The sequence below is a fragment of the Anabrus simplex genome, chromosome 3 (assembly GCF_040414725.1).
Source record: "Anabrus simplex isolate iqAnaSimp1 chromosome 3, ASM4041472v1, whole genome shotgun sequence".
Lineage (NCBI taxonomy): Eukaryota > Metazoa > Arthropoda > Insecta > Orthoptera > Tettigoniidae > Anabrus > Anabrus simplex.
Genome location: NC_090267.1, coordinates 84791617 through 84818970, shown reverse-complemented (window position 1 = coordinate 84818970; position 27354 = coordinate 84791617). Strand labels below are relative to the sequence as shown.

Genomic DNA, 27354 nt, shown 5'->3' with positions numbered 1-27354 from the left:
TAGTTCAGGGATATTTGGAAAGTGCACTAGATTATGTATTATTTGATTAGTATAGAGTAGCATAGCAATTTTAAGGGGATAAGTCCAGGAAATGTCAAATTTTTCCTGGTATACCAACAAAATTCTCAAAAGAACTTCATTTTGGTGGTGGTGGTGGCAGCGGTGGTGGTGGTGGTTGTGGTTTTGATGGTTGCTGCTTCTGGTGTTTTTAATGGTAGGTTTGTCTGCTGCTTTCTTCTTGGTACCCTGACCTTTTCTGTCAGCCCAGTAATCCTTCATTTTCTTCCTGAACTATATTCTGCATTCCTTGGACCCTTTCCTGGTCTCACTGTGGTTAGCTTCTGTAAGGGATGTTAGTTAGGGTCTGGTTTTGATAGTTGAACGGTAGTTTCTTCTGTTAATTATGATGGCATGATTAAGTTCTTCCAGATTCTTCCCTACCTGCCGGATCCACAGTCATCCAGTGGCTTTACCCTTGCTGGCTACTTTGAAGATCTTATAGGACAGCCTATGGGAATCCATTCTATAAAGGTGTGCGTAAAAATCCATCCGTTTTCTTCTGATGGCATCCGTGAGAGTTTCTTAGTATTGGTAGAGTTCATGGTTTGGTTTGTACCATCACCCTCCATCTGATAGAATCATCTTCAACTAATTGTAGGAAATCATGATGAATACATGTTAAAATGCATTAATTACACAGACATGTTAAGAACAACAAAACAATAAAAAATTCATGCTAAGTTTTTGATGTTTTGAGGCACTCTCTTTGGGTGTCAAGTTTGATAATGGCCATTTGACCCTCGGCCAGACAGTCACAGGTAGTACTGTTTACTGTAACATATGGTAGCAGGATGGTCCTGACCTGAGCAAATTCTTTACACTGACTGACTATTGTTCCTAGTAGAGCTGCTGCCACTCATCTCTGCTAGACAGCATTACTACTGCAATTATACAAAAACCAACAATCCAAGTTATACTCACCACTACGATGATATTAGACATAAGACCTGTAGTTGGCCCGAACTGCCATCGTACAGGTTGATGACTTTTCAAGATAAGAGCCACATTCCGTGGTTGCGGCCAGCCATCTTCAGCCTGTAACTGCACAAGTACTGGTGATGGAGCTCGATTTGGACGATGACCACGTCCTCCTGCATCCAGTTCAACAACATATACATCCCTATGGAAAAGAAAACAGTAAATTTTGAAGCAATAGATGGAAAAAGCAAGATAAACAAAGGAAGATATAAATCAACCATAACCCAGTCCTAATGCAAGCAGCTTTCGATGAAGAAGTTTAGCCCCATAAACTGTAGCATCAAAGAGCTATAATAGCTATAATATATAAGGCATAAAAATAAAATGCTTCTCGCAACTTGCATCCATATGAGATCATTCCTTCACACTGCAAGTTGCCACTACTTTCCTTTGAAATTTATTTCCTCATATTACAAGAAAACAAATTTTTCCTACATATATTTTCAGCGTGTATGAACTGAGATATCCAGAAGCTATCAACTATCAACTCATAAGAAGTCTGTACTAGGAAGTCTTAGTCCATTTGCATATTATTGTAAATTCCCACTATTTAATTTAACTTACCGATAAAGTGTTTGACTTATTCCACAGTAGTCTTCAAAAGAATACCATTATTAATTACTTGAAATGATCCACCTGACTCAGTTTCATATTCCCTACTTGACATTCAATCTCTCAGATTTCTTCCCAGCTAACATCACTTTAAGTCTTGGAAATCCTAATTTTCATATCACATTCACTGTTTTTCTTTTCAAGCTCCTGATATTAGACTACAAGCTTTCACAGGCTACTATTAAGACCACACAGTCAGCACGAGGTTAGCCTATAGCCAAATAGCCTTGTACCCTCCTATCGTACCGCACATGACAGTCTAGTGAACGAGACCATCCCTGGAGAGAAAAGACATCTGTGGTGAGTATATTTTATTACAGGGCAGCCGTGGCGGATCCATAAAGAAGAAATCACTGCAGAGGAAGAAGTGCAAAGGGTGCAAGGTTATCGCATATTGGACACCCCCCCATTACTTTTTTTGGCTGTAAAAGTGGAAAAGAAAAAAAAAAGGGGTCTGATACGCAAGTAAATACGGTAGTTCAAAGTATTAGCGGACCTTTATGTTTTCTTTTATATATAAATGATATGAGTAAAGGAGTGGAATCGGAGGTAAGGATTTTTGCAGATGATGTTATTCTCTATAGAGTGATAAATAAGTTACAAGATTGTGAGCAACTGCAACGTGACCTTGAAAATGTTGTGAGATGGACAGCAGGCAATGGTATGTTGATAAACGGGGTTAAAAGTCAGGTTGTGAGTTTCACAAATAGGAAAAGTCCTCTCAGTTTTAATTACTGCGTTGATGGGGTGAAAGTTCCTTTTGGGGATCATTATAGGTATCTGGGTGTTAATATACGGAAAGATCTTCATTGGGGTAATCACATAAATGGGATTGTAAATAAAGGGTACAGATCTCTGCACATGGTTATGAGGGTGTTTAGGGGTTGTAGTAAGGATGTAAAGGAGAGTGCATATAAGTCTCTGGTAAGACCCCAACTAGAGTATGGTTCCAGTGTATGGGACCCTCACCAGGATTACCTGATTCAAGAACTGGAAAAAATCCAAAGAAAAGCAGCTCGATTTCTTCTGGGTGATTTCCGACAAAAGAGTAGCGTTATAAAAATGTTGCAATGTTTGGGTTGGGAAGAATTGAGAGAAAGAAGAAGAGCTGCTCGACTAAGTGGTGTGTTCCGAGCTGTCAGCGGAGAGATGGCGTGGAATGACATTAGTACACGAATAAGTTTGAATGGCGTTTATAAAAGTAGGAAAGATCACAATATGAAGATAAAGTTGGAATTCAAGAGGACAAATTGGGGCAAATATTCATTTATAGGAAGAGGAGTTAGGGATTGGAATAACTTACCAAGGGAGATGTTCAATAAATTTCCAATTTCTTTGAAATCATTTAGGAAAAGGCTAGGAAAGCAACAGATAGGGAATCTGCCACCTGGGCGACTGCCCTAAATGCAGATCAGTATTGATTGATGGATTGATTGATTGATTTTTTTTAAAGATGTGGAACATATAAAACACTACGTTTACACCGGAAGCCTAGAAAGTTATCACAACCTTCATTTGAAATACGCTCCTAAAATAGTTCGTTTCTCGTACAGATGCTTAAAGCTCAGGTCAGTGATTGCTGCATTGGACTATAATTGGAACATCAATAAATTGAAAGCTGGTATCAAAACTCAGTACTCAAAATCAACAGGAGCCTGGGTGATAAAACAGAAATATGAGGCGCCAAGCGATGGATGGAAGAAGGCAATAATGAACAAAATAAATCTCTTGCAAACTAACATAGTAGAGCCTCACCTGAAGATCAAGCAATGGATCTGTCACTGCCTAAAAACATCGCTCAAATACCTCGACCTTCCAATGACGACCTGATCAAGAAGCACTTCTCACGATTTCACTCGCAACAATAAATGAGGTACCGTACTTCATGTCAAAATAATACATTATCTATATTTATCATACAAACAAGCTTAGGAAACTCTTACATAATTCTACCATTTTAATTTAATTTTTTCATTTACAGCTTGAAGCCCACATAGGTGCCATTGGGTTCTGGAAATGTGTTCCTTATGGTGTTGACAACACATGATGGTATGACAATTCTGTTCTTTTTACCAATCGCAGTCCATGAATTTACCCACGAAGTGAACTGTTTGTAACAAATAAAACACCAAGTTCTATTTGATGGATTTAAAGCTGTCAGTAAACGTTCCTTGCCATGTTCTTTGTTTTTAAGCTCATGTTATGCCTTGTCATTGTCAATACTTCACGGTCTAATATAAGACTTGTAAACGAGGGATTTTTTGTTATACACATACATTTCTCAGATTTCACTGCTTTTACATTGTCTAATTCACAACAGCATACACTTTCTTCATCCGTATCCATGATGGTACATTCATTACATTTACATCAAATTCGTGTAACGGCCCGGGCTGTAGTGTTTAGCATATCAATGTCGAGATCGTTATCTGAATGGACATCAGCAAACGTCATTCGCTCTGGCTCATACTGATACGGATGAATGATATTTACATCCATTATAAAAAAAAATAAGCCACTAACACTGGCAACGGAAGAACACGGCAGTAGCAGATGGAGTGCGGGAAAAGACTCCCAGCGCCAAGGCTGCCAGGTAGACTCTACAGTGCAGTGACGTCACGACGAGTTACTACTTCCGCACATAACTTGAGAATGGTTCAACATAGAGGCACCGGATTAACGGCATTGTTATTATATTCTCATAATACAAATTTAGCAATGAATAACGAAATATGTGTTTTTGTGTTGTGTTCTCATTTAATAAGTCAGGAATTTACAAATTGACAAATCTACCCACATCATTCGCTCATTTACGTGCCTAACCGAAACTAAGTTGCGTGCAATGGTATTCCTGATAAAGAGCCCTATCCCAGACTCTGCCCTTCCCTTTCTAACACCAGTCAAGTACACTTTATAATCTCCTATCTCTTCCTCATTATCTCCCCTTACCCGAATATCACTTACTCCTAGCACATCCAATTGCATCCTCTTTGCTGACTCAGCCAGTTCTACCTTCTTTCTTCCGTAAGCCCCATTAATATTGATAGCTCCCCATCGAATTCCATTTCGTTCGCTAAGTTGTTTCCAAGGAGTCCCTCGCCTGTCAAATGGAAGTGGGACTCCATTACTCCCATAGGTCCGAGGCTTGCTTAAAATGTTCTGAGCTCGGTAAATTCATGAAGCAGGATGCTACCCTACTTGCACATAGTCCAAGTGAGGATCTCTCCTCTAACGGGTTATGGACCACCGGTGAATTGTATAGTCCTAGCCGCCTGAGCACAAGGAGGGCCACGACTCAGAATATGTCCGAGATGCCCACTCCCATTCCATAGCAACTGGTATCCCGACTCTCAGGACCACTTACTAGGCCACTCAGCTGTTGCCCATGGTTCACGAACTAGGACGTGACTACAGTAACCCACAAACATGAACCACTATTGTTTGGTGGGAAAAAATTGAGGAAGGTGGATAGCTACTGGTATTTAAGCAGCTAAATACAGAAAACTACAAATAAATATAAAATTCTACTTACGTGGGATTATCACCAATGTAGTCTTCGTGAAAGCAGCCTTCAGTCTCCAACTGCACTGTCTGGGATGCAGATACCACACGACTCTCTACAAGAGAATGCACATTGCACTGCCCTCCCGGCATACCAATACTAAGTGAGATGAGATTGGCTCCACGAACTTCTGTATAGCTTGCCAGAGCAGAAAACTGCTGTCTTACATAATGATGAAGCTCCTTCTTTGTTGTCCAAACTTGATGTGACTGATTCACAGGAAAGTCAGCTTTAACGGATGAACCTTCTGACACCTATTAAAACAATAAAATAACTCGCATCTTAATGCATCAAGTGCTATTTTCTAAAAGGAAAAGAGATAAAAGTGATGGATACACTCCGAATTGCATATTTTGTTAATTGCAGCAGTTCCTTGCACAGAAAGTGAGAGAAGTAATTGAGTATCAATCATCTGTAATTCATTTCTAATTTATAACTGACAGGTTCTTTAGTCTGCTGAAACTAATTTTGAGTACCGGTAATAAGTTTATAAACTACTTGAAAAAGAAAACATATGGTAACTTGAAACAGAAACTCAAAATTAGTTTCAGCAGACTGAAGAACCTAACAGTTATCAATTAACCAAGTCGAAACTGAAAAAATATGGCTTCAGATATTACCAAAAAAAAAAAAGCTCATTTCTATTCAATAGTTTTATAGCAAATTGCTACACCATTATACTGAGTAGCTTATACAAAATGTACCAACAGGTTTTCTTTCCTCTTTATAGAGTATGCTCCGAGTAAAACTAATTTACAAAAGGCAAATAATATTCTGTTCCTTCTGTTACAATAACTGTAAGAGTTAAATGGAACTCAAGATTAAGACACAGTTCCAGATGCTTTATTAATCTTGTCATTAACAGCTTGGCTTCCATGTGTTTAAAAACATTCCTTTGAAATACAACATTATTAACCTTAGAAATGGTGCTCTTATGAAAGGTTACCTCACCTTACCTCATAGAAATTTCTCTGCATCCTTGGAAGGCAGTGAGATTATAAAATATCTGGGCAAACATTTCTCAGATGAAATTGCTTTTGATGAGTGACATATTATTCAAAATTAAAAGCATAATTTAAATCAACATGTTCTACCTTACTACAACTTGATCAGAAACTGAACATTATAAATGAGTTTTCTGGCCAAGCACCATTTACAAGATTAAATACAAACAAAAACTAGTGAGAAAATTCTAGGTCATTTTTTTTTTAGATGATATGGACAAATTACCTGGATTACTCATCAGTTAGAGGAATGTTAAGCTTACCACATGAATGTTCTAAAGACATGCTGTACGTGTCCAGGAATTTAAGGGGTTTAGTTAATTTTAAAGTTCAAGTAAATGCCACAAATAAAGGATGCTCATTTGCACAGAAGTCAGAATTTGCATGGTGAAATTAGAATGCCATTAACTACCAAAGGAATTCCTTGCAATGAGGTTACACTATTGTAATCCAGACACCAGCAAAGAAAAGATTTCCAGCAACAAGTCCTTAACTTGGTATGCCCACTTTATCTTGATTAATTTCTGTGCCTTTTTTACCGTGTTTTATCGGTCGCAGTTTGGTTACCATTTGGCCGAACATTATGCTTTGAAGGCATTGCCATATTATTACGCCCTTTGCTTGGGTTTCACCTATTTTTTATATCTCGCCACATTATGTGTGTGTTCCTTACCTTATTTGTATGTATCACTTCAATGTTGTGGCACGATACTGTCTATTCCAATATTGTTGGTGCAATTGACATCTCCGTTTATACGTGCCTGGTATTTTGGAGTATTTTGGACATCTTATCGGGGATTTCATCAATGTCTTATGCTTGGCCCATCTTAAGGTTTCTAAGTCTGCTTTGTAAATGCCTGCATGGCATTTATCATCAAAGCTGTTTTCCTGAGACATGGTGGTGGTTATGTACATTATGGTTTAATATATATTTAGTCTGGTAATTAGGGCCAATCTATGGTATTACCCTAGTATTATTATATTGAGCGACTCTGCATTTTGGTGCATTCCTACATGGCACTTTGGATCTGTAAGATGCCCGATTTTGTATGTTTGTCATGTGGTTGAGTGGAATAGATCATATTTTGGTACACAATGAAGGAGAAAGATTTATTTCACCTTTAATTTTTATTTTACTCTGGATTAATGTTTTATTTTACTGTCCCATCTTAACATCCCATTTATGTCTTGCTATTGTTCGACCTAACGGAAACCTTATCCTTTACTTTAGGGTTCTTTTGGAGATAGCCATTTTATTTTTCTGCGCGAATCCTTACCATTTTTCCTTTCATTTGACACCCGTCCACCTGTGATGCAGTTTTGCCCTATGTTATTTTTTTCTTTGCCCTAAGTCATTATTGAAGAGCTTTTTTCTCCTGGGTGTGTTATATATTATTTTGAAATAAGTTATTAATATTGAAATATATCATCTCCGAGGTAAACAGGGATGTTATGCAAAGAGTTTTCTCCTGATGAAAGAATGAGTGTGGGCTCTAGCCCATCTCTGGTACTGAAGTACACAAATTGTATTATCTTATGAAAGTTGTTAGGAAGGCGATATGTTGACAATCTTCACACACAATGTATTATTGTATGTATTATATGTATTGTATTGTATGTATTGTATGTGTTATTGTATTATCGCGATCTTGCTGACCTCCAATTTCACTGTGTCTATCGATGATTTATCAGATCTGAATACTTTTCCACCACATTGCCCCCCCTCGCACTACACACTGCTATCTTATAATTTATCGCCTTGTATTATCGCGATCTCTTCATTTAAATTTTTCTCCGTGTTATTTCTGCTGTTTGGTAATGTTGTGTTCGGAGTAACGAAAGGGGGGATGTCACAATGGCTAATTAGTTAGTGCACTGGCCTTTAATCCAGCGGATCCCAGGATTGATTCCTTGCCAGGTCAGGGATTTAATTTTCACTGGTTAATTCCATGATCCAGGGGCCAGGTGTGAATGCAGTCTTCAGCATCAGAATTGATCACACGTAGGGCCCCATTCTCACAGATGCACAGGTCGCCTATCAGGCGTTAACTCGAAAGACCTGCACCAGGCCTCTCCGGAGGCCACACGCCATTGATGTTATTATTACCCCCTCCTCTAAAGGATCATTACTAATCATCCTTTTCCAGCTCCAGTTTCCTGGATGTGGTATACAAGCGTTTGCCACTTCTTCCTGTCAAAGTATAGTTCCCATTCCTCTATGTCCTCCCGCTTGAAATTCCTCTTGCTGACCTCCAATTTCACTGTGTCTATCTATTGATTCCTTGGCCTCCCTACTGGCCTTTGCCCTTCCACTTCTCTGTCAAAGTAATTCCTTGCTGTTCTCATTCTGTCCATACTCATAACATGTCCAAACCATTGTAGCCTGCTTCTTCCTAACAGCTCAGTAACAGGTATTTTGATTTTTTGTTTAATGTAAAAAGTACTTTAAACTTATCATTCCAAAGATTTAGTTTCTCCTGTACTTCTGCAGAAAATATCTGCAAATATTAGAGTGTTAAATTCTTTGCAATGTTCTTGGATGGATTTTATGATCCGATCCATGACAATGAACAGTAGTGGTGACAAGGCACTTCTCTGCTGGACTCCTCTTTTGATTTCACTAGCTGATGTACCCAAACTTCACTACAGAATTCTACACTGTATAAAGAATTCTAGGTTAGATAGTGTACAATAGCTCTTAACGTTACCCTAGAAACGCAACGGGGAAGTCACCAAACATCTTTCTTTTTTTCTTTTTTTTTTTTTTTATGTGAAGACTGGGCTAGGGAATTTTCATTGTAATGGTAGGCCCACTTACCTACCATCAGTCACAAACAAGTTGGGGAATTTTCATTATAACAGCATACTCTCACTCTCCACCTGCTACTTTACATCCTTAGAAAGACTGCCTCAGTGGTTTTACCAACTGAAATCAACATACATAATTACAATGACGCCAGTAGGAAAGTCGCAATTAAAAGCAATGCTATCGTATGAAATTCTCGATCAAATAAAAAACCACACATTTTCTCACTTTTGACGCAGTAGTACGCTGCCCATCTAACAGTCCAAAGTTCCAGATCTGGAATGACCAGGCCGCAGATAGCCGCGAACACTCCTTTGCCATTATTCAGTAAAATGTGCTTCAAAAGGACAGATTCGAGACTCTGCTATTCACAGAGGTGAATTATTATTATTGTTGTTGTCATTATTATTATTATTATTATTATTATTATTATTATTATTATTATTATTATTATTATTATTATTTGTAGCATGTTATATAAGTGTTATGTACAAGAAGTCGGTACCATATTTTGTAAGTAATGAGATATAAACCAAATAAGTGCAAATGGACTTGTATTTTTAGCTCATTTCAATATGTAAATTAATTATTTTTACTATAGATTCAGTTTAGGTACAAAATGAATGAAATTTTCAATATAGCTTCATAATAGGTTATACTATTCGATAAATTTGTTTGCAATGTATAAAAAAAATTTTGTTCTACCTAAATTTTATTGCTAAACTTTTGTTTTATTTTATTTTTAAATAATATTTTTGGGTTTTGGCTGCCAAATGTTAACTAATGGTCATTAATGAACTAAGTAAGGCTTTCTTTGTATGAGTATGGGTATTAGTAAAAAAAAAAAAAAAAATTCAAGTTTCTACCTACAATAACAGCTGAACTGTGAGTGATCAAACAAAAGCTTGCAAAAAAACTGAAACTGGCCTTGGCGCTCAGCGGTAGGAAAACCGTTATAGCACGCGGCGCTTGAAAGGTTAAATGGAGAATGGTTAACTGTGAAGAATTGGAAGAAGTTGTTGGTAACACGAAACCTTCAAACAGCAAGGATCATTATGGCTTTACTGACATTTTAAAATCGCTCATTAGTTCTATCTCTGTCCTCTAACAAAGATCATAAATGAATATCTTCAAACAGGTTACTTTCCAAAGTAAAAAAAAAAAAGAAAAAAAAAAGAAAGATGTTTGGTGACTTCCCCGTTGCGTTTCTAGGGTAACGTTAAGAGCTATTGTACACTATCTAACCTAGAATTCTTTATACAGTGTAGAATTCTGTAGCGAAGCATGGGTACATCAGCTAGTGAAATCAAAAGAGGAGTCCAGCAGAGAAGTGCCTTGTCACCACTACTGTTCATTGTCATGGATCGGATCATAAAATCCATGCAAGAACATTGCAAAGAATTTAACACTCTAATATTTCTAGGGTAGTACCAGTGTACAAAAAAGGGCGATAGGACAGAATGTAGCAGCTATTGTTCAGTCTCTGTTGTTCCAATTCTCCCCAAAAAAATGTGAATATGTGATTTTAGTACAAATTTATGAATACTGTGTGTCTAATAAACTTTTGTCAAAATCTCAGTATGGCTTTATAACCAGAAAATCAACAATAAATGCCCTGGATTTTGTGAGTAGTTAAATGAGTAATTTTGAGAAGGAAATTATGTTAAGGTTTCCCTATGTGCCCTTAGTAGGACCTTCGATTGTGTACTGCATGATATTCTACAGTACTTGATAAATTCAACCATTCTTCCTTAGCTGTCCTGCAGTTTCTACCTACTTCATTCTTTTCTTTTTTTTCGCCTGTATTCTTTTTCACCCTCCTCATTTTTTGCATTCTTTTACTTTCGTTGTTCATCAGTCAGGTCTAGTATCTCCTGAGTTGTGCGAGGATGTTGAAGGTTGTCTGGCCTAGGAAAGGTAGATGCTGTATACAGGAAAATCAAGGAAATCTATGGAGAAAGGAAAACTAGGTGTATGAATATTAAGAGCTCAGATAGAAAACCACTCCTAGGGAAAGAAATCAGAACGATGGCAGAAACATATCCAACAGCAACAGGTGTTTATCAAGTAGATGATGCTGATGACATGGGAGACCCAATTTTGAGGTCAGAATTCAACTGGGCTTTGAGAGAGCTTAGTAGTAGCAAGGCACCGGGAATTAACGACATACCCTCTGAATTACTGACTGCCTTAGGAGGAAGGTGAGGTTATTCCACTTAGTGTGTACTGTGACCTGTGTGTCATCAAGAAAGGACAGCAGAATTTCATTTTGGTCTTTAAAAAATTAGTATATTTTACTTATTCCGGAAAATGAAGAAATATGGACCATGGACTCTGCTGGAATTTTTTAATGTAACTGGAAGAAAATTATGTTTGAAGAGAAAATGTTAATTAGAATGTGTTTTGAATATTATTGTAATATTTCCTTTATGGAATTTAGGGAAGCTTCAAGAACAGAATTTGGGACTTATGAACTTTTGAATATTTTTCTGGACAGATCAAGAAATTATTTATATATCTGGAACTGTAAATGAACATTGCAAGAGCTATTAAGTGACCTTGTATTTAAATTTAATTTAGTTGTGTTGTATTAGTGTTGTGTGTCAGTTAAATTTATTTCAAGAAGCCTCAAGTGAAAAACATTTAAAGATTGTAGATTTTTAATGTAACTGGAAGAAAATTGTAATATTGTGCTTTGGTGAAATGTGTGCGATACATAACTTTTGGATCAGTAGGTACTGCACGTGGAGAGATGGGTGATGCAATTCCTCTTGCATCAGCAGGTTAGGAAATGACCATATATGGTCATGCAATTGGATTGGTCAGAATAATGATCTTTCCAATTGGCAAAAAATGGGAATCTAGAGAAATTTGGTGTCCTATTGGTTATTTGTGATCGGGCCATTTCCGGCCTTCTGCTGGCTTTGCGTGTGTGATGCATTTTGTCAGCGTCTTTACCATCTGACTGTCCTTGCAAGCAGGTGTGCTCAAGGACTGGCTCCGACGGGGCCTACAGCCTCTCACGGTAAGCGCTATTCCCCTAATCTTTTTGTATTTTCTTTAATTTAAATTCATTCTTATGTTTCGGCCTTTGTCGTCTTTAACGTATCAAGAGTTTATTTTGTGCGCAGGAGTTTCCTCTAGATTACCATACTCACCGTAATTGAGTTTCTGTAGAACTTCACTGTTAGGCTAATCCGTTACATGTTGTCTTTGGAGGCAAACCTATTCTGGCTCGATGTTTTGTTATTACATGTAAATGTAACATTCTCTCTTGAATAACGTATTGTATTAAATTTGATTCTTTCGAGGATGCCTCCATTCACTCTGTGAATCCTTGATGAAAGTTTATTGCATTTATTTCAAAAATTAATTGCCAATTGTTCTGCCATCTAGTTGTTTCTTTTATGTGTAATTGTGTCTTTTAATTTGTCAATATTATGAGTTTGAGGTGGATGATCATGAACCTTTTCTTCCCCATAATGGCATACTTTCCCATGGACCTCAAGAGGGCTCCAACACATTCCACACTCCTTCCTTAGTTTTCGTTTATTAGACCTGTAAGTTATGTTTATAAGTCAACCGTCGTATTTCCAAGCTTAGATATGAAACTACGGCTACTTTGTTATTTTATTATTTTCCAAGTTCATTTTTATTATTATTATTTATTTATTTATTATCGTTCCGGCCATCTATGGACCACGTTTTACAGTCTTTACGTTATTTTTCACCAGTCCTGACTTCACATTCTGCCAGTACTTCTTCATCCTCTCACTGACTTCTTTCTTCTGTTCTTCTGTGTAGGTTATCTTCTTCTTCTTCTTCTTCTTCTTCTTCTTCTTCTTCTTCTTCTTCTTCTTCTTCTTCTTCTTCTTCTTCTTCTTCTTCACAAGTTCTTTCCCAGTCTCCTGGAAACCCTAGAACTCCTTCACTTTTTGTCTAAATTTGTTTCTGTCCAGTACGTCCTCTTTTTCTACTCCTATCCTGGCCAGGTCGGTCCTTACTTCCCGAAACCATTTTGGTTCCGTCTTCCTTAGGCTGAAGAAGCTGAAAATCCTTTTTGTCAGTCAGTTGGTGTCCATTCTCAGTAGATGTCCATAAAATTGAAGCCTTCGCTTTTTCATCAATACGACGACTTCCTCTGTCTTCTGGTATAGTTCTTTGTTGGGTATAAGTCTCCTCTCGCCACCTTTCATTTTCGGGCCCAAGATCTTCCAGAGCATTTTCCTCTCTTTCTTTCTGATGTTCTCTAGATCTCCCTTTCCAATCATGTCCAATGTTTCTGCTGCGTATAAGCAATCAGGTCTGATGAGTGTGTCCAGATGTCTTAATTTGGCTCCATATGACAAAGCTTTCTTGTTGTAGGTGTCTCTAGTGAGCTGATACGCTGTTTCCATTTTTCTCGCTCGTTCTATCAGAGCTAGCTTCTCTGATCCATTCTCTTGAACTATTTCTCCAAGATACTTGAAGCTCTTTACTCTTTTGACTTTCCCCTCTTTCAACTTTAACATTTGGGGAGCCTCTTTGATGTTGATTATTATTATTATTATTATTATTATTATCATTGGTTTTATTATTTTCATTTTCATAATTCATATTTTATTATCATTAGTATTATTATTACTATTTATGTGCACGCTTCCTAAGCGGCTACACGTACGATGTATGATACAGGAGAAGCGCCATCCAATTTTCAGCAGAATATTGTTATACCTATTCCCGTGAAAGCTGGTGCTGACAAGTGCGAAAACTACTACACCATTAGTTTACTATCTCACACCTGCAAAATTTTAACACGTATTATTTACAGAGGCATGGAAAGAAAAGTTGAAACTGAGTTGGGTAAAGATCAATTTGGCTTCAGAAGAAATGTGGGAACACGTGAGAAAATCCTGACTTTATGTCTGATCTTAGAGGATCGAATTAAGAAAGATGAGCCCACATACATGGCATTCGTAGATCTAGAAAAGGCATTCAATAATGTTGATTGGACCAAGCTATTTGAGATTCAGAAGGTGATCGGGATCAGATACACAAGAAAGGAGAATTATCTACAATCTGTACAGAAACCAGTCTGTAGTGATCAGAATCGAGGGCTTTGAAAAAGAGGCAGCAATCCAGAAAGGAGTGAGGCAAGGATGCAGTTTGTCCCCTTCCCTTTTCAATATGTACATAGAACATTCAATATAGGAAAGCAAAGAGGAATTTGGAAAAGGAATCAAGGTCGAAGGAGAGGAAATCAAAACCCTGAGATCTGCCAATGATATTGTTATTTTATCTGACTCTGCAAAAGATCTGGAGAAATTCTGAATGGTAAGGACAGCCTTGGGGAAGAAATACAAGATAGAAATAAGTCCAAAACAAAAGTAATGGAGTGCAGCCGAACAAGGTCAGGGAATGCAGGAAATATTCGATTAGGAAATGTCTTAAAGGAAGTAGATGCGTATTGTTACTTCGGTAGTAAAATAACTAATGATGGTAGAAGTAAGGAGGACATTGTGGCATTGTATGGAAGTGAAACATGGATGATAACTAACTCCAAAAGAAAGAGAACAAAAGCTTTTGAAATGTGGTGTTACAGAAGAATGCTGAAGGTGAGATGGGTAGACAGAATCACAAATGAAGAGATACTGTTTTGAATTGGTGAGAGGGATTAATATGGCTAAATTTGACCAGAAGAAGAGACAGAATGATAGGACACCCAGGACATGTACAGCTGGTTTTTTTAGGGAAGTGTAGGTGGTAAGAACGGTAGGGGTAGACAAGCAGATTAGAGCATATGTAGGATGTAGCAGTTATATAGAAATGAAATGGTTAACACAGGACAGGGTATTACAACAACAACAACAACAACAACAACACCACCACCACCACCACCACCACCACCACCACCACCACCACCACCACCACCACCACCAACAATAATAATAATAATAATAATAATAATAATAATAATAATAATAATAATAATAATAATAATAATGTCATCTTGGTCAAAACTGCATAATCTTCATAAATTTATAAAGTTATATACATTAGCATCAGAAAGTTTAGACTCACCCATGAATTTTCACTTACCATGAAAGATAGGGGCTATTTGTTGAAAATCAACATGGAAATAGCTATGTTTTTAGAACTGGTTTTATTATACATTTCACTAGATTTTCCTTTACACTGATCATTCACAGGGAGCTAGAAACACAATCACAACATCTTAAGCAATGACACTTCCTGGTCATCAATGTGTCTTTGCTTTGATTACTGCTTTACAGATGCGTGGCACTCTAGCTGTTAATTTTTCCAAAATCTCTGTATTTATACATCCCCAGGTTTCTAACAAACATTGCCACAACACATCCACACTGCCCAGCGCCTTTTCTTTCACTTTCCTGTCAAGTTCTTCCCACAAAAGTTCAATAGGTGACAGATCGGGTGATTGAAGAGGCCAGACCATTAATTCCAATTTTCCTTCAGGTTGTTTCCTTTCCAGATACTGCTTGCACTAATAAGAGGTGTGTTTAGGATCATCGTCCTGCTGTAGAACATATCCTTCACCAATCAGCTTCATTCCAGATGGCATGGCACTGCACAAAAAGATACGGTGATATTGTTTCTTTTCCAGTATTCCCTCTACTTTCACCAAATCACCAACCTGATTATTTCCAAAACATCCCCATGCCATCACATTTCCTCCTCCATGCTTCACGGATGGAAGTATGCAGGATTCCATAACCCTTTCGAACGTATTGGCGACGATTGGAACCGAATTTTTCAAATTTAGATTCATCCATCCAAAGCACCCTTTTCCATTGTTCAGCGGTCCAGTTAGCATGCATTTTGGCCCATTGTAGCCTTTTCTGCTTGTGTATAGTTTACAAAGATGGTTTCCGTGCTGCTATGCGACCAAACAATCCCGCCTCAAGCAGACGATTTTTCACTGTTGTCACAGACACAGGTTGTTCTTTTGTTTTATCTCTGAGCAAAAATATACTGCTGTATGCCTTCTGTCACACTTGCTGAGGATTAAAATATGGTTATCTTCAATTTTAGAAGTCTTCCTTGGATGTCCACTGCATGGTCGACGCTGCACTCTGAAATTTCCAATTTTTCTGCAATTTTTTAATTTGACCACCCAATTTCTTTATAAGCACAAGCCTTGGCTCTGTTTTCTCAGGTTATATTAGCCTCCTTCCCCATATTCGATTGTTTGATGTGTGTCGTTACCATAGTTATGCCCAGATAACATCAATGTAGAAAATAAACAATCTGGTACAGAGATTAACATACAACTGCTCAGGAAAACTTCTGTAGACTAACTGTTGACTTCCAAGACAGCAAGAAAACAAGAAGGACAAGTAATCACATGAGAGAGGTATGTTTATTACCTGGGAAAAGGCCAGAAGATATCCAGGTAGAAGCAGGCAGTAAGAGCTGGAGACCATAAATCTGTCAACTTCTTTGAAAAGATAAAGTAAAATCTTGCAATATGCACTGAAATAGCTTTATGAAAGTGCTGAAAGCATCCATGCATAAGTAACAGAACTAAAGTACCACTTATCAACACACAGAAAACAAATATTTAAGAAAATGATTAATTTTCGTAGGTGAGTCTAAACTTTCTGACGCTAATGTATTTACAAACTTACATATTATAGTAATACACTTTGTATGGTACACTTTGTCCAGTGGCAACCCATAAATTGGGAAGTATGAATAAATAAAAATTAACCACTTTAAATAACAACAATAATAGATGTTAGCACTTACAGTCCACTCAATAAATTATCACCTTAATTGACTAAAATATTTATCACCAAATGAGATATTGAAATTGAAGATCCATGGTTTATGAATACACTGTTCATACATAGAAATATGGTAATATGTTAATCTCTTAAGTTCAACTCACCACCACAAATGGTAGAGATGCAAATAAATTACTATGGGTTTCGTCTTCATCATCATATTCATCAGAAAAATCACCGAGGCTGGCTCCAAGATGCCAAACCACAGGTCGATCTGCACTTAGAACAAGGGCAAGTCGTCCAAGAGTTTTGTTCGTCTCCGTCATTAAGGTTCCAGAATGGGATGGATCTCCTGCACCTTTGTCAGTAATTCTCTTCAGCTGTAATGTCACATGACCTGAACCAGGTGATGCCTGCAGGACCAGGACATGAACTTCATGCAGTTCAGCAGAGTGTCCTGAGTTAGCCCAACATCCTCGTGCTTTGCGAGGAGTGTCCAACCAAGGCGTGAAGTAGGGTGTAACTAAAGGTGACATTACCACACATAGTTCAGGGTTCTCTGTAAAATTTTAAGATAGGATATTAGCAATATATAAAGTATGATACACCCAAAGTGCAAACTTGCAAAAATTGCATTCTTAAAATGAAGGCAAGCAATTAATGAAACTATTCTTTCTTAGCATACAAATCAAATCAAAGGCTTGTGTTTCCATTGTTACTAACTAAATGAAATTAAGCTACATATAAAATAATGTGCTGCTATTTTAAGAATTTATTAATTCCAATGTTAGAACTCCTAGTCACCCTCCATGATATTTACACTGAGAATTATTTATTTATTTATTTAGCGTATGGCTAACACATCACATTACATATAAATACAATAGTAATACATAATATTTACAGTTTGAAGTATTTACAGGTTCAAACTATTTACATAGTCAACACACAAGGGTGAGAGCAGAAAAAAGTCGCTTGGGTTTCCCTGGTAGGCAGTGGGAGGACACTGCTCCACAATATGCTGAACTGTTTGCTTCATGGCACCACAACTGCACGCTGCCGAATTAAGTACTCCCCATTTATGGAGGGAGTCGGCACATCTGCCATGGCCAGTCCAAATCCTGTTGATAGTTGTCCAGGTCTTTCTTGGAAGATCAAAACCCTCTGGTTTGTTTTTAAGCCATGGTAGATAATGATATTCTGATGGAGCACTGGATATCCATACTTGCTTCCAGGCCTGAAGCAGATTAAAGTTAGCATCTGCTAGGTTTCTGGCTGTTCTAATAGGTGGGTGTCTAGATTTTAGCCTGTTAATAAGAGCATCATTCATGTCACCATGGATTGGCAACTAACTGTTGTTAGTTATTTTTTTATAATCTAGTAGGAAAGCAATTTATCGACGGAGGTGAGGTGGTGGAATATGGGATAGAACAGGCAGCCAGAAAGTGGGAGTAGATCTAATTGTCCCTGATATCATACGCATAATGTGATTCAGCTGAGTGTCAATTAATTTGGTGTGACTGCTGTTCAGCCATATCAATGAGCAGTATTCTGCAGCAGAGTACACAAGACCAAGAGCTGAAGACTGTAGGGTAGATGCTAATGATTCCCAGGTGGTTCCACACAGCTTCTGTAAGATGATGTTTCTTGATCGTAACTTAGCAGCCGTATTCTGAAGTTCTTGAAGGACAGAGTTCTGTCTAGAGTAATCCCTAGATATTGTGGATATCTGTTGTGGGCAAGACAAGTGTTCTCAAACTGAACCTTCAGTTCACGATTGGCCATTTTGTTGCTAAGGTGAAAACATGTAACTTCACTTTTATTTGGATTCGGTTGTAATCTCCATTTGCGAAAGTACTGTCCTGTCTGTCTAATCATAATTGGAAATTAATCAATTTCATTGAATATCTGCCCATATCTATTCCTTAAAGCACTGTCTAGTGACATCACAAACTTCCATTAATGACATATCCATGACAATTTTAATATTTTGCATTCTTCCTGAGGTTCACAACGTATGAGATGTGGGTGACAATTAAATTGAAATAACAAATAACGTAGTTCAACCTATTCAATACAAATAAATATGAAATGTAGTGTTACATTCCTATTTAATTATAAGCGGAAGCGGTACCGGTTTCGAGCCCAATCCGGGTCATCATTAGCCGAATAAAATGCACAAACAATGCATAGGTAAATAAGATATTAAAGAATGAGTCTTTCACAAAACAGTTGAAGAGGCAATATATTATAATGGGGGTTGGCACTGTGCGATTTTAAATTGTAGAAACTAGAAGAAGTAGAAGGTCAGTCACTTATATGAAGTGAGGCGCAATCTTCTGAGTAGTAGCACAACACACGCAAAGTTCGGCACTGTCTCAAAATGTTTACGAGAAGAGGTGAACAGTTAAGTGAGCCAGCCTGCATATACTATCAGGCGCGAAGTCGCAACACAATTTAATAAATATGAAGTCCCAAAATGGTGTAGAAGTCAAAGACGAGTCACTTGATTGATTGAAGCAAATTGCTAGCTCCTGAAGATCAGCACAACATATTCAATGTCCGGCACTGTGCTTTCAAATGCCGATGGAACTCGGTGAATAGCTTAATGATCCAGTCTGTAATAGTTTCGGTTGCGAAAATATATATAAATAATAAATACATACATACATACATACATACATACATACATTATCATCACAGACTGTTATGCCTTTCAGCATTCAGTCTGCAAGCCTCTGTGAATTTACTAAACGTATTGTGGCCTCATTTAGTTCTATACCTCTTATCTTTAAATCGTTAGAAACCGAGTTTAACCATCGTCGTCTTGGTCTACCTCTACTTCTCTTACCCTCCATAGCAGAGTCCATTATTCTAATAGGTAACCTATCCTCCTCCATTCGCCTCACATGACCCCACCACCGAAGCAGGTTTATGCATACAGCTTCATCCATCGAGTTCATTCCTGAATTAGCTTTTATATCCCCATTCCAAGTACCCTCCTGCCATTGTTCCCACCGGTTTGTACCAGCAATCATTCTTGCTACTTTCATGTCTGTTATTTCTAATTTATGAATAAGATATCCTGAGTCCACCCAGCTTTCGTTCCCGTAAAGCAAAGTTGATCTGAAAAAAGATCGATGTAAAGATAGTTTCGTCTGGGAGCTGACTTCTTTCTTACAGAATACTGTTGATCGCAACTGCGAGCTCACTGCATTAGCTTTACGACACCTTGATTCAATCTCACTTACCATATTACCATCCTGGGAGAACACACAACCTAAATACTTGAAATTATCTACCTGTTCTAGCTTTGTATCACCAATCTGACATTCAATTCTGTTGAATTTCTTACCTACTGACATCAATTTAGTCTTTGAGAGGCTAATTTTCATACCATACTCATTGCACCAATTTTCAAGTTCCAAGATATTAGACTGCAGGCTTTCGGCACAATCTGCCATTAAGACCAAGTCGTCAGCATAGGCCAGACTGCTAACTACATTTCCACCTAACTCAATCCCTCCCTGCCATTTTATACCTTTCAGCAGATGATCCATGTAAACTACGAATAGCAAAGGTGAAAGATTACAGCCTTGTCTAACCCCTGAAAGCACCCTGAACCAAGAACTCATCCTACCATCGATTCTCACTGAAGCCCAATTGTCAACATAAATGCCTTTGATTGATTTTAATAATCTACCTTTAATTCCATAGTCCCCCAGTATGGCAAACACCTTTTCCCTCATTACCCTGTTATATGCTTTCTCTAGATCTACAAAACATAAACACAACTGCCTATTCCTCTCGTAGCATTTTTCAATTACCTGGCGCATACTGAAAATCTGATCCTGACAGCCTCTCTGTGGTCTGAAACCACACTGGTTTTCATCCAACTTCCTCTCAACCACTGATCGCACCCTCCCTTCCAAGATGGCAGTGAATACTTTGCCTGGTATACTAATCAATGAGATACCTCGATAGTTGTTGAAATCCTTCCTGTTCCCTTGCTTATAGATAGGTGCAATTACTGCTTTTGTCCAATCTGAAGGTACCTTACCAACACTCCATGCTAATTTTACTACTCTATGACGCCATTTCATCCCTGCCTTCACACTATACTTCACCATTTCAGGTAATTTCATCTATTCCTGCTGCCTTATGACAATGGAGTTTATTTACCATCCTTTCCACTTCCTCAAGCATAATTTCACCAACATCATTTTCCTCCTCCCCATGAGCTTGGCTGTTCTCAACACCACCAGGATGATTTCCTTTAACATTAAGAAGATGTTCAAAGTATTCCCTCCACCTCTCCAGTGATTCCCTGGGATCAATTATGAGTTCACCTGAATTACTCAAAACTCTGTTCATTTCGCTTTTCCCTCCCTTCCTAAGATTCTTTATTACTGTCCAGAAAAGTTTCCCTGCTGCTTGACCTAGCCTTTCCAGGTTGTTACCAAAATCTTCCCATGACTTCTTTTTTGATTCAACAACTATTTGTTCGCTCTGTTTCTTTCATTTACGTACAAATCCCTGTCTGCCTCTGCCCTTGTTTGGAGCCATTTCTGATAAGCCTCCTTTTTACGTTTACAAGCTGCTCTCACTTCATCATTCCACCATGATGTTCGCCTTTTCCCATTTTTACACACAGCTGTTCCTAGGCATTCCCTTGCTGTTTCTACTACAGCATCCCTGTATGCCACCCATTCACTTTCTATATCCTGAACCTGCTTACTGTCTACTGTTTGAAACTTCTCACTAATCATATCCATCTACTTCTGTCTAATTTCCTCGTCCTTGAGATTTTCTACCCTTATTCGTTTGCAGACAGATTTCACTTTCTGTACCCTAGGCCTAGAGATACTTAGTTCACTACAGATCCGATAGTGGTCTGAATCATCGAAAAATCCGCGGAAAACTCGTACATTCCTAACAGATTTCCTGAATTCAAAGTCTGTTAAGATATAGTCTATTATGGATCTGGTACCCCTAGCCTCCCATGTGTAGCGGTGAATAGCCTTATGCTTGAAGAATGTATTTGTAACAGCTAAACCCATACTAGCACAGAAGTCCAGCAAACGCTTCCCATTCCCATTAGCCTCCATATCTTCCCCACATTTACCAATCATCCTTTCGTATCCTTCATTTCTATTCCCAACTCTCGCATTGAAATCACCCATTAGCACTATTCTATCCTTGCTGCTGACCCCGACCACTATGTCACTCAATGCTTCATAAAACTTGTCAACTTCATCCTCATTTGCACCCTCACATGGTGAATACACGGACACAATTCTAGTCCTAATTCCTTCAACTGATAAATCTACCCACATCATTCGCTCATTTACGTGCCTAACAGAAACTATGTTGCGTACAATGGTATTCCTGATAAAGAGCCCTACCCCAGACTCTGCCCTTCCCTTTCTAACACCCATAAGTACACTTTATAATCTCCTATCTCTTCCTCGTTATCTCCCCTTACCCAAATATCACTTACTCCTAGCACATCCAATTGCATCCTCTTTGCTGACTCAGCCAGTTCTACTTTCTTTCTTCCATAAGCCCCATAATACTGATAGCTCCCCATCGAATTCCATTTCGTTCGCCAAGTTGTTTCCAAGGAGTCCCTCGCCTGTCAAATGGGAGTGGGACTCCGTTACTCCCATAGGTCCGAGGCTTGCTTAAAATGCTCTGAGCTCGGTAAATTCATGAAGCAGGATGCTACCCTACTTGCACATAGTCCAAGTGAGGATCTCTCCTCTAACGGGTTATGGACCACCGGTGAATTGTATAGTCCTAGCCGCCTGAGTACAAGGAGGGCCATGACTCAGAATATGTCCGAGATGCCCACTCCCATTCCATAGCAACTGGTATCCCGACTCTCAGGACCACTTACTAGGCCACTCAGCCGTTGCCCATGGTTCAAGAACTAGGACGTGACTACAGTAACCCACAAACATGAACCACCATCAAACACATTTTAGAATAATTTTAACCTGATGCCTGACAAAAATAATAAGGTTCTGATAGTGACTGAAGATGCCTCACAGTAAGAGGTGAAACATGTTTCACATTTAAAAAATGTTTTAACTTAAATGCCAACATCTTGTATTGTATTGAATAGGTGGAAATAAATATTAAATATTTTCCTATATACATCTTAAGTGGTATGTCTCACTTAATTTACAAAAGGTATACATTTATTATTCAACCTATTCAATACATACAGCACCACGTTATGTGGTTAATTAGACATAAAAGAAGTGCGAAACATGTCCATAATTTTCACATCTTTTATGTCTAATTAACCACATAATGTGGTACTGTATGTATTGAATATGTTGAATAATAAATGTATACCTTTTGTAAATTAAGTGAGATCGCTGTTTTCAATACGGATCAAAAATGAAAGTAATGACTTGTAAGTGGGATGTTCCGAGCTGTCAGTGGAGAGATGGCGTGGAATGACATTAGTAGACGAATAAGTTTGAGTGACGTTTATAAAAGTAGGAAAGATCACAATATGAAGATAAAGTTGGAATTCAGGAGGACAAACTGGGGCAAATATTCATTTACAGGAAGGGGTGTTAGGGATTCGAATAACTTACCAAGGGAGATGTTCAATAAATATCCAATTTCTTTGAAATCATTTAGGAAAAGGCTAGGAAAACAACAGATAGGGAACCTGCCACCTGGGCGACTGACCTAAATGCAGATCAGTATTGATTGATAATATAAATAATTAATGAAAACAGATATTTACTTGTACAAATATTCATTGAACAATACGCCTATATTAAAAATTTCAGATCTCTGCGTACTGTAGATTTGGCTGGGCAAAGCACACATACACACAAACAAACACTTCCGGATATTACGGACTGAATGTGGCTCTTTGTGTCTGAGACCGAAAATAGCTTCCTACACCACGGACTTAAAATGGTTCCTTAACATGTATTACTTATCGTATGTATGTCACCTAGTGACAGTGAATCTATACATTTAATCTCAGTGACAGCACCTTGTATTATCATATGCCAACACACTTTTTCCGACGGTTTTTCGTACATAATTCACCAATGAAAGCGAAAAAGAAAAATCCGGCTTCGAGGTGCATTCGGACCCCCTTCCATCTACCTATGTTCAAAATTTCAGATCTCTGCATGCCACAGATTTTGCTGGGCACTGAGCACACATATACAGACAGACATACACACACTTCCTTTTATTATTATATAGATATTTGGGAATATAGCAAGTGTGAAAATGCAGTCATGCTTCGTGCCAGAAAGTCGATCTGGTTACAGGTCAGATAAACATTTACTCTCACCGCCTGAAAACGAGGAGCATTCCTCTATGTTGACTGTAGCAATGCCAAAAAAGGGACATGCTGCTTACGCATGTCTAGGATTTGCAAGTGTCACTTTTTGAACGATCTCATTATAAAGGTAGACTCGTTTATTGTTAACGTTGAAATTCTAAGATTAAGGTCTTAAAGCCAGGAGCTGTCCCATACAAATATTGCTAACTTGCCGACCTATTTAAGCAAGTCCCTAAAGATTTGAAAACCCCCATTGGAACGACAGTTATTTGAAGAACATGTTGGCAATGACAACGTTAACAGCAATAGCCTAGAACGTAATGAAATCAATTTGCCTTCTACATCTAAAATACTTAACAGTGACGATAATATAAAAAATAAAGGACTTGATTTCAGATTGCCATGTACATCGAGAGAGTGGAGTTTATCCTTATAAAATTTTGAGAAGACTAGTTATAAAACTTGGTAGGAATTGAATTAGAACCAAAAATAAATTAGCTGCATGCAGAGCTAATTTGAAGCAGATTGAAAATAAGGTCATTGTGCCAAGCAAAGCTGAAGATAAAGTTCCTTAACAAGAAACCAAAAATAATTGTGGATACAACGCTCAAAAAATATAACACCAGCCCTAAACGCAAACACCATTATATAAAGATTCCGCATAGGTCAAAATTAAAGAAAAAAATATCACTCACAGACTGGGATAAACTCTTCCTTACGAGGGGAAACCAAGAACTCCAAATTTTAAAAAGAATTGATAAAGGCAGACTCATGACCGAGTTCGAGAATTTGTACATTTTCTTGAACCAGAAACACAACATAAACAAAAACCTAATTGATCCAATAGACAATAAAAGCCCTCTATATGATCAAATAATAATTTTGTTTAATAAGTTTAATCTTCAAGACTAAAAAATTTTCGGAGTTTGTAAGACTATATCAATAAGCACTCCCACTGAGCCGATAAACATATCGTGCCCCTCCTCCTCTCCAAATGTACACAACTCCTCTCCATGCGCCAGCCGCAAGCCCTTAGTCCCGCCTTCTCAGGTCCACTCCCCCACCAAGACGACACACTTACAATATGAGGAGCGAAATGTTGGTGATTGCCAGTATTTCAAAAACCTCTCACACAACAAGACAACAGTCCAACAATATTGAAGGTAAGCGTTAAAACCACAGACTCAAAATTTAAGTGTAAATCCTCCTTTCTTTTTCTTTCACTTTTTCAACCTAATTAATTATGGATTTCTCCTTCCTTTCCAAGCTTGTATACATTGGACAGCTTAACATTAGTAACTTATACCACAGATTGACAGCCCCTTTCAACTAGTAAACCAACATCTGAACACTCTAACAACAGAAGCACACCATCAACATAGAATATTGTTCAACAGAAGAAGATAATCGATGACACTTCAGCAGTCCTCATCAAGTTGTTAATTAACTATCCAACACAGGTTCTCGAGTAGAATAATGGCATGAAAGCAATGTCTTTCTGTGCTAGGCACACTATCAACAAAGAATATTGCTCACTAATATAAGGATAGGAATCTTCAATATGTTGACCTAAGGATGAAAAGTGATTATGTTTTATGGCATTAATGTGCTCATTATAGCGGATTTGAAAGTTTCTTCCAGTGTGTCCGATATAACTGGTTTCACAAGAGTCACACTTCATACGATACACTCCTGAATGATTGTATTTATTGCTGTTATTGATAGATTTGTTATTTTGTAAAATGTTGGTGTTGTTATGTGTGGTTCTGTAGGCTATTTTTAGGTTTCGTCTTTTAAAAATGTTAGTTATGGGATATATATGGGTGTTAATAAAAGTGAAATGTGGTGCTGGAGGAAAATGTTAAGGATTCCTTGGACAGCTCATCGCACGAACACATCAATCCTGAACCAACTTCAGATAAAAGTTCGTCTATCGTGTAAGGTCTCTCAGCGGATTGTACGCTACTTTGGACATATAATGCACCGAGATGGTAGTCTTCAAAAGCTGATTGTTGAGGGCAAAGTCCAGGGAACCAGACAACGAGGACAAGTACCAACGCGATGGATTGACATGGTGAACGGCCCCCTACAGTGTTCTCTCAGAGCAACCACATTGAAAGCTTTAGGTAGGGGAGAATGGCGGAGTATGGTTCATCGGCTAGAGGGCTGAATATTATGATAGTCACGACACCTCAGTCATGAGGCAAAACGAAGAAGAGAATAAAAGTGAAGAGTATGTAATCTTTCTTGGATTTGTTGGCTCTGGTCAGTTTTAATTAATTTTGTTGATAATTTCTTTCTTGTATCCATTTTGTATGGCTATTTCGTGGATCAGATTTAGTTCTTTGTTTTGTTCTTCTTGTGCTAGTGGTATGTTGAACGCTCTGTATATCATGCTATGATATGCTGTTTTTTTGTGTGCGTTAGGGTGGATAGAATCTATTTATATTGTATTAGATGTATGTGTAGGTTTTTTAATATATTTTGTATGTTAGGTGACTTTCGTGCCTGGTTATAGATATGTCTAGGTAATTTATAGTATGATTATTTTCTGCTTCCATTGTGAATTTTATGTGTGGATCTATTTTGTTTAATTGTTTATAAAAAACATGTAGGTCTTAAATATAGTACTTTCCCCATGCTTCCTGCATCCCATGCTGTTGACCACTGGGAAGTTTCATCTGCCCTTTGGAGTGATTTCTCACCCCAATGACATGTGGGTACCCTGGAACTCCACTGCTCATCCACCCTCCAAAGAGGCTATTGAAAACTGACAATTGGTGCAGATGGATCACTTATACCGGTGATCACTTAGTCTTTGGACACAGGTTAACACCATACCTGGGACATATATCTATAGTTAAACTATCACTTTCAATAATAATGAAAATGAATGGGACCACGTAACAGTCCACCAGTTACATAACCACTTTCAATAATGACAATAACAGATATAACAACTACTGTAACAGTTCACCCGTTCAAAACAGGTTACGACCAGCCAACAGTAATCTATCAAGAGAAGAAAGAAATATATGAATAAACTGCAGAAGTCTTCAAAACTGTAATACAATGTAAAGTGTGTCACAGTAGTTGACCTGCTAGTGAGTTGCAGGAGTACCATTCTAAAATTATTTCAATATTTTTGTTCTCATTATCATTTTGGAAATAATCTATATAAAGAAGGTATCAAATAGAATTCATTATGATTAGGCAGAGATTCAGAAACCAGGTGTTGGACTGCAAGACTTTCCCAGGAGCAG

General features: G+C 37.9%; 1 protein-coding gene across 1 annotated transcript in view; it reads right to left on the bottom strand.

Moving 5' to 3' along the window:
- The window catches only part of LOC136866665 (transforming growth factor beta receptor type 3), a 310806-nt gene that overhangs the window by 238393 nt on the left and 45059 nt on the right, over positions 1–27354 (bottom strand). Inside the window, exons 4-6 of the mRNA XM_068227001.1 lie at positions 16932–17326; positions 5183–5466; positions 982–1180 (exon numbers count right to left, since the gene is read on the bottom strand). Coding sequence (XP_068083102.1) covers positions 982–1180; positions 5183–5466; positions 16932–17326 — 878 coding nt within the window. The remainder of the gene's footprint in view (positions 1–981; positions 1181–5182; positions 5467–16931; positions 17327–27354) is intronic.